An 8,756-nucleotide genomic window follows, 5' to 3' on the forward strand; every position below is an offset into this window, starting at 1 on the left:
TGAAACTTCTGGTTAGGTTTCCAGGCTGGCTAGAACCAGAAGTTGTACTGCTATGTGAAGCCAGGAAAGAATGCCTTTTGACCTGCAACCAACACCCAAAAGTAGTCAAAGGTCAAAAATTATATTCAAACTCCATTCAGTCAGTTTATCAATTAAAAAAGGAAAAAAATGTTTTCATTAGCTGATATCTATAAATTATCTCATGCAAAAACTGGGATGTGAAAGAACACTCAGAAAGGGCTTATTGCACACCATTTTTCACTGATCCTCAGGGACTCTGAATTGTGAACCCCAAAGGTCACATGATCATAATCTCTGAGCAGCCTCTGACCCTAGGGATTCCCTGTACCCCTTCCTTCTCATCATAGCACTCTTCTCTCTCAAATCACAGACTTATCTCACCTAAATCTCTCTGGCAGTTCCTCCTCCTCTACCTGTCCATTATGTGTTGGCTAGTTTAGTGCTCTTGGTTCTCTCCTCTACATCTCTCCAAGGTATCCTCAGTAAACTTTTCTGTCTTTCTTTTTTTTCTCTCTCTTTTCTTTTTTGTCCCACACATACTCTTCTTGGACCCTCTAATTCCTCCCTAAAGTTTAAGACCATTTAAATCCTAAGACCAAACTTCAGTTCTGACTCCGGAGCCCTGGACCCATGTTTCTAATTGCCTCCTGGGCAACTCGATCTGGCTATCCCATAGACACCGTAAGATCTCTAAAACTGAACTCAGCATTTCACCGCTAATTCTGCCCCTCTCTTGTAATCCTGATTTTAGTTCATGGCACCACCATGAAAGAGGTGCAATGCCAGAAGCTGAATGACAATCCCTCTCTCCTCTCACCAGATCTCCCAATTCTTATTTTGAAACATTTATTAACTTTTACTTCTTTTTTCTACATTCCACCCTAGTTTGGTGCCCATTACCACCACAACTGCACCTAGCAGCCAGAGCCACCACACTCATAGATGAAATAACTCTCTGCTGAAACCCCTCCAGCAGCTCTTTACCTCTAGGGCAAAGTTCTAAACCCTGAGTAGTGGCAATGCCAGATCCCTTCCAACTTGGCTCTGGCTGTCTTTTTCACTCAAGCCACAAACCTGCTGCCCCTGAATCTCTAGGTCACAATTCTCTAGTTACATGACTTTCATTCTTTCCAAGCACATAACTGGTTCATACTGTTCTCCTGACCCTAGAATTCCCATCCAGTTTTCGCATCCAGTTTTCCACACATGAACATACACAATCTTCCTGTGTTTCCCTGACAAAATTAGTCCTTTCCCCCACTTGGCTCCCGCAGCACCGGCACTCACCTATGCTTATCTGCACAGTATTATGTGCATTTATTATTTGGTTTTCTTATTCACCTGTGCATCCTTAGAGCCCAGCACATAATAGGTTCCAAATAAATGCTTGCTAATAAGAGGTATGAATCAGAGAAGAAGAAAAAAAATGACAGAAAAGAACAAAACCAGAAGCAGAAGTCAGAAGGGGTAAAACAAGAGAATACCAGATTCTCAAGAAGAGAAGAGAGCCTATGACAGTGATAGAACTGTTGCAAGCCTCGAGAACTTAGCCAATGGGGAGCAAAAAGCCTCACTCAGGGTAGCAGCTACTGAAGATATAGGAGACTCTGTATGTGTACATAAGTGACTGTAGGGGACCTGACAGGCACCTGAACCTCAAACTTCCCTAGGTAGATCACAGCTCTTGGTTCAGGGACAGGGAGGCTTTCATTGCTCGTGACAACTACAGGGGAGAAAAGGAGGGCAGTCCTCAAGTAAGTCAACTGTGTTAGTGATACAGAGAACCAGGTTATCACACAATAAAACAATTTTAAGTTAAAGAAGCAATTTAAGTAAAAAAAAAAAAAAGATTTAGCTAGCTATACCCTTGCTTATTTAGAAAATCATCCTCCACATTGTTGTCTTCCCTGATGACTGTAGATCAAAGAGCTGTCAGTCTAAGAGTTTTGTTATGACCCACAGAAGAACACAGGATGAGTGATCAGACTCTGGTGCCAGCTCCTATAACATATTAGTCCTGATACCCTGGTCAGGTCACATCTCAATTTCACAAAACAGAAAACTGAGACTTGGAGCAATTCTTTAACACCAGTGTACCTGTCTGTCTTCAGGTGCAAGGACCTGTCTTCTTGGTCCCTCAGCAATGCAGTATTGCTCAGGGACCAAGCGCAAATTTGTATATAAACCACAAAGCATGACACACTGTCTTGAACTACTTACTATTAATTTCACAAATTCTGCAGTATTAACCAATTCTGGTTTGGTGGTTAATAATGGTTATTGATGCTATTTCTGCAATCTTAGTTCTATGATTAAAAGATAACATGACAAATAAGTATAATTAACAAATTATATAACATAACTAATTTTTCATGAAAGGTTTTTATATAATTTTAGCACATGAAAGCATTTTAACCGTATTCCAAATTAAAAACAGTGTCTTGTTAAGGTTTTATTTCTAGAAATGGAAGAATTTTACTTATAAACACCAATTAGGATTTTACAATAGAGGATTTAAAAGTAGGCATTCAGAAAATCAAATGATAAAAACAAAACTCATTCTGCGTGCATAGCTCTCACAATTACAGAACAGTTTCTACTGTTAAGCCCACGTTGCAGATGAAGAAACCAAGGCACGGAGAGGTTAAGTAGGTCTTCAAGGTTTCACAGATCTAGATGATTCTGCCTATTATGTTTCAAATTGTTTTGTCAACATGGCCATTATGTTCTTTCTGGAAAGCTAGGGCTCCCTGTATAGTCCCCCCCAACTCCCACCGCCACTTCCTCCCTCTCCTATAGTATCCTGGGACTGCTCCTATGAAGCTACCATGGTCCAGGAGTATAGGAGTTGATACATTAAAGCAATAATAAATGAGGAACCAAGTTTCCAAAGTTTGGCCTTACCTTCTTCTCACCCACTCTTAGAGAAGAGGCTCTGCTTAAGGGATTAGATCTGTCCACATTAATGCACGAGGTAGTTTATTATAAAGGCATTACACACACTGCTTCATATTCTCAAAACAGTTGTGAGATAGGGCAGTTAACAGCATTCACATTTTGCAGCTGAAGAAACTGAAGTTAAGAAAAATAAGGATAAACTAGGAATAGAACCTAGACGTTTGAACTTCAAGTCCAGCATCTCCCCTGTACCATAATTATTGTGCCTCTATCTGACAGTCATACGGAGAGAAGATGACCTAGCCCTGATCTCTGGATTCAACAGGTCAGAAAGATCACTTTGAGTCACACTGAAGGAGGAAGGGGGACACATTGCTTTGCAACTGATCTACTGTTAGCCTGCTGCTTTATCAGTTCCATTCCCACTTTTCCTATCTATCTATATAATCTGCAGTACACAACTCAATCTACTTTTCTGAAATATGACTATGTTTCAGTGTTTTTGCTTGCTTTTGCTGTTTTTATTTTTTTTTTACATTATTATCTAGTATTCTACAAACCCATTTGAAGTTATTTATCCTGATTTCGGGCATAGTATTTGGCTCATTATTTTAGAAGGTCATTTTGTTCTGGGTACTACTCTTTAATCCAAGAACTGTGATGGTTAAAGTTTAACTTTTTTTTTTTAGTGGTATTTCACACCTTCTTACCAAAAGTCTTCTCACATGTTATGCCAGACAGCTGTCTTTATTTTTAAAGAGCAAATCCTTTTTCAACATAAAGTAATCCAAGTATTTATTATCTGAACCTTGACTTAATTTTTTTACGTCAACCTATTTTAATTCATTTGCTCAAAAAAGAAGAAATATTTTCATTAAAATCTTTTAACAGTAGAAGATTTTACTAATTACAACAAATTGTAAAATTGTATTTTAGGATAATAAAATCTTTGCCATGTATGGGCATCTAATATATGGAAAATGATTCCAATTATAAATCAAGTCAATTCCTCTAATATATTGTTAATCAGTATTCATCTCCTACCACCAAATTGTTCTGTGATCCAGTAAGTATTCTAAATTGAGAAAACAGTATAGTATAAATTGCTTCTTCCTTAATTGCCAAAGAAAAATTATTATCTTCTGAAAAAGCTTTTTCAAAGATACAAACCCAGGATAAAAAACTATTAATTAAAAGTAATAAACAATCATAAACAGATTTACATGTTTGTTAATACATCTAAATATATCTTTCTTAAATTAGCACTGATGATTTAAAAAATAGTAAAGTAATACTGGTTAACTGTTAAGAAAATTTTATGAATCCTGCAAATCTTTAAAGTCATAAATAACCTAAAGCGTAATAACCTTACTAAGGCTACAGTAAAATTTTAAATGTAAGTTTATTACACAAATATAGAGACAACCCTTCTATAATGGCATTAATAATCGGCTTTTGTGGGAATCAATACAAAACAAATTCCACCTTCCTAAATCAAACATAAGCAAAGGCATTAAATTATACAGCACTGTATATTCAAATTTCCAAGACCCTCAAAGAACTGTTTATGAATAGCCACATTTGGGACAGTAAAAACAAGCAGAATATTCATGAATTTATGAATGGAAAACCAGTACAAAAAATAGTGATCCTGCCCAGGGTCATGAGGTTACAACGTCAAAGACCAAAAATGGGAAAAAAAATTGTTAGTCTGAGTCAGGCGTACAGCTTTGGAAGCCTTTCCAAAAACTTCTTTTATGCAAGTGTTCCCCAAACTGGACCACACATGATCTGCTAGGGCTGTATTTTGGAAGGTAAACTAGTTGAACATTTTTAAAAGTCAGATATTGAATTGGTCAAAGATCAAAATGAGTAACTTTTTTTGCTTGTTTAGCTTACACAATACAGTTAAGTAAAGCAATCGTGGGTTTTAAAAGCAGAGCAGTAGTTCATAGAAGAGAGGAAGCTAATTTTATCTGCATCGGGGTTGTGGTTCCTCCAAATAATTTTCCAGCCAACTTAACAATTATCCTTATTTTCTTTTACAATGAGAAATTAATTATTTTAGAGCATAATTTCAGAAACAGGCAGGCTTTAATTATCCATCAGGATAAGTTTGGAGCCATAGATAGAGCCATATAACAGTCTAGGGAAGACAGACTGGTGAAATGAAAATACAGTTAATAAAAATGAGTTTTCTAAGAAGAACTTAAATTTTCAATTACACAAATAATAGGAAGCAGCAATTATGAATAGTTAAAACCTCTGTCCTACTCTAAATCTTTTGTGGGAATTGCTAAAAAGAAGACTGGTTTTTCTGGATTTCAACCCTTCTCCTTGCCTCTGCTCATTCTCTTATGGAGATTACACAAATCTAATCTCCAGTCTAAAAACGGATAAAGGCAGTAAAGAGATGCATTTAGTGATGGGTAAACACCAAAGTTTAAGTTTTAAATGTAAAGGGCAGCCATTACAACATACCTTCTAAATATATAAATGAACAAGGACAGTAATTAAAAAATGAACCTCAAACACTACACTTTCTTTTGATCTATTTTACTTGGAGGGGAGAGGGTTTGAATTATCATCTAATCTGTATTCAGGATATTCTAGACTGTTAGGGCAGTCTTATTTATAAGAACCTTAAATTCACTGGGAGCAATAATAAAGGGGCCTTTAGAACTAACTGATGGTTAGGCCACCAACACTAAGCTTATGACTTACAAAGAAGAAAGATAAAGAAACATAAAGGCTGTCCTAACTTGGGGAGGAAGACGAGTGCTCAAGGGCAGGGGCAGCAGAAAACCAGAATATAAAAACGGACAAGTGACACACTAAGTATGGGCACCAGCTTCAGGAGACTGGCTTGATTCAAGGAGAAATACTTTTCATCACGACTCAATGTGGCACCACTCAAAGCCCTGTGCCCTAGGCCAGCTCTTAGAAAATATTTCATAAATTCTTAAAAGGAGGGGAAGGAAAACTCACAAAGCTGGGTGGTAGGGAGCACTGCTGGAGGATCAGGAGCCACGCAGAGGCGACTTGGTAGCCTGGGCATTTAAGTTTGGCTGAAAGAATTCTAATCTCCTGCAGGGAAGCCTCCTCCAAAGGGGCATCAGAGGTAGGGGATAAAAGCCGAAAGAGGCAAAAAGCTGTGTGACTAACAAGTGGTGTGTGTGTGTGTATGGGGGGGGCTGAGTGTGTGTGTGTGTGTGTAGGGGGGCTGACCTCACATGGAGGGCCAGTGAGGACACCCAGCACTGGCTGGTGACTTGGCTGAAATACATCTGAACTTCCTCACCCAAATTCTGGTCCTCAAGGTTGATATGACCTGATGAAAGAAGAGTTGCACTGTCATCTCTCCTCAACATAACTGATGTAATTAGGGGAAAAATGAGTGCCACTTCTACAGTTAAAGCTGGAAGCCTCTGCCTGAGCCTATGCTTTAAAATTCAAACTTTAAACATGTTTTAGCTCAGAAAATCATGTTGAGGAAGAACGAATGTGTGGAGTGACAAAGTTTTATAGAAGTTCATAATCCTCCAGGTATCCCCATCCTGGGAAGAGTCTGGAAGGAGTGTCAGGTGTTACTTCAAAAGGCTCCTGACAATTTCACTTTCTACCCATGTAAACAAACAAAATGGCTTTTATAAAGCTGGTTTTCCTGAAATTCAGAAATATTTTTGGGAAATCAGAGTGAAACTTGGTAACAACTGTGTCTATTTGCATGAGTGTGCTTTTAATGGTTAAGTCTAAGGAAACAGAATAGTCAGCCAATAGAGAGATTTAATACATTGTTTTACTTATATCCTGCCAATCCAGAAAGTAAATACCCTTGCAAGCAAGTGTTTAATTGAAAACTAAACAAATAAAGTAGGACTGGGAGTTTTTAAGTGGTTAAATGAAAAAACTAAACATAACACAGTCTATACTTAATTTTTAAGGGATACAGAGACCTCTTCAACACCTAACTTATGCCTCATTCTGAGAATTAGTCAATTAGGATCTCACCTGATCAGCCTTATGGCCTTTAAATATTTCTGCAATTTCAACAACCAAGTGCAATCCGGTGTTGCAGTAATTTCTATAACTTATACATTTATTTGCAAAAACTGCAGGAAACAACAGCTAATACAACTCTTCAAGTACCAGTAGCATTTTTATTTTCCGTTGGAAACTTCTGAGTTATGGTTTTCAGCTGCTGTTCAAAACGTAGAATTATGTAAGAATTTCTAAGTGTTGTGATCACTCTATATTCAATGCTACATACCTCTGAAATCTTTTCTTCTCTCTCAAGTCTCATACAACTGCAATTTTTAAAAAAATCTTTTCAAAATAAGAGTAAAATCTTGCAGCTTAAAGGAAATACATTTAGCAATATGACTGAAACCGGTCACTGAGGAAGGGCTTATATGTGCATCTTTTCTTAGGCAGATTTTTAAAAGTGGTTTAAGTTTCCAGTTTAGGAAACGTTCACAATAATATCCTGCGGAATGCTAAATATTTCTGATCTGGGCAAAACTAACGAACTTCACGGTCATTTCAACATTGTAAGTTGCGACTGTGAAACACATATTTGGAAGATACGTTAACAGGTTTCTACGGCTCAAATTCATATGGCTCAAAATACAAAACAACAAAGTCACCTTGGCATGAGAATAATTAAGAAATCACCGGACGCCTCTCATTTTCGAGTTCCCTTAGGTGTGAGAGATGCTCGCCCATGTTAGCGAGGGGTGCAGTTGAGTATATTCTTTCTTTTTCCCCCCACACCTTTCAAAAGCGGTCAACTGAGCCAGGACCCAAGTTCCTCGGCCGCAGCCCTTCGGCTCGGACGACACCTGGCCTGTCGCTCGCCGTGGGGGGCCTCGCGAGGGGCTGTCAGTGGCCGCCGAGCGGCGGCGGCTCCGCGCGCCCACAGCTCCGGCACCGGGTGGCGGCGGCGGCCGCGGGGCTCGCGGACCGGGGTCTCAGGGGGCCCGGGGCCGGCCCCGGCGCCCTCGCCGCGGCCTAGCGCCTCCAGCACGCCCGCCCGCCCGCCTCACCTGCGCGGCTGCGGCGCCTCTCCCGCAGCCGGTCGCTCTCGTAGAAGCCCAGCGTCTCGGTGTGCTGAGGCGTCGGCGGGGGCCCGCGAGCGCCGCTGCTGCCCGGCTGCTCCGTCTCGCCACGGCCGTCCCGCTCCTGGCCGTTCGCACCGCCGCCCCCGCCGCCTTCTCCCGGGGCGGCCGCCTCGCCGACACCCGCCATGTTCCGAGCACAACAAACCGTCCCCGCCGCCTCCCTCCAGCCGCCCGGCCGGCCTCCGCCTCCGGCCGGCCCCCTTCCCGCCTCGCCCCGCCCCTCGCCGGGGCCCGGGCCGCCGCCATCCGCGGCCCGTCGGCCGACGCGCATCATTGGCGTCAGCGACGCGTGCGAGGCCGCCGCCGCCGCCGCCGCCGCCACGGCCGCCGCCATCTTCTTCCGGCCCTCGCCGTAGCGGGAGGCGGTTTCTCGCGCCGCGCCGGGCTCGGCCGACCGGGGCACGGCGGTGGGCTCCATACGGGCGGTCCGCGCGGCCGGGGAGAGCGGGCGCCGCCGGGGCTCGGATCGGAGGCTCGGTGGGAGCGGGCCGGGCTCGGCGGCGGGCGGAGGGTCGGGCGCGGAGCCCCGGGGCGGCGGATGCGGCGCCCGCTGCCTGCCGTCTGCGAGGTGTCCCGCCGCGGGCCCGGGGCCGCTTTTGGAGGCTCGGTGTCCGGAGTGCGCCGGCGCCGCCCGCCCGGTCTTGGCACCGCCCGCGCGGCGGCGGCAGGGACCCGGCTCCAGGTCCCCGACCGCAGCCTGCCCGCTATTGTGGCTCC

General features: G+C 42.8%; 1 protein-coding gene across 1 annotated transcript in view; it reads right to left on the minus strand.

Annotated features, from left to right (window-relative positions):
- The window catches only part of TAPT1 (transmembrane anterior posterior transformation 1), a 60,393-nt gene extending 52,177 nt beyond the window's left edge, over nucleotides 1–8,216 (minus strand). The window contains exon 1 of the mRNA XM_077136459.1: nucleotides 7,965–8,216. Coding sequence (XP_076992574.1) covers nucleotides 7,965–8,166 — 202 coding nt within the window. The 5' untranslated portion in view covers nucleotides 8,167–8,216. The remainder of the gene's footprint in view (nucleotides 1–7,964) is intronic.
- Nucleotides 8,217–8,756: the final 540 nt, after the last annotated feature.

Source organism: Tamandua tetradactyla, chromosome 19 (genome assembly GCF_023851605.1).
Source record: "Tamandua tetradactyla isolate mTamTet1 chromosome 19, mTamTet1.pri, whole genome shotgun sequence".
NCBI classification, from domain to species: Eukaryota; Metazoa; Chordata; class Mammalia; order Pilosa; family Myrmecophagidae; genus Tamandua; species Tamandua tetradactyla.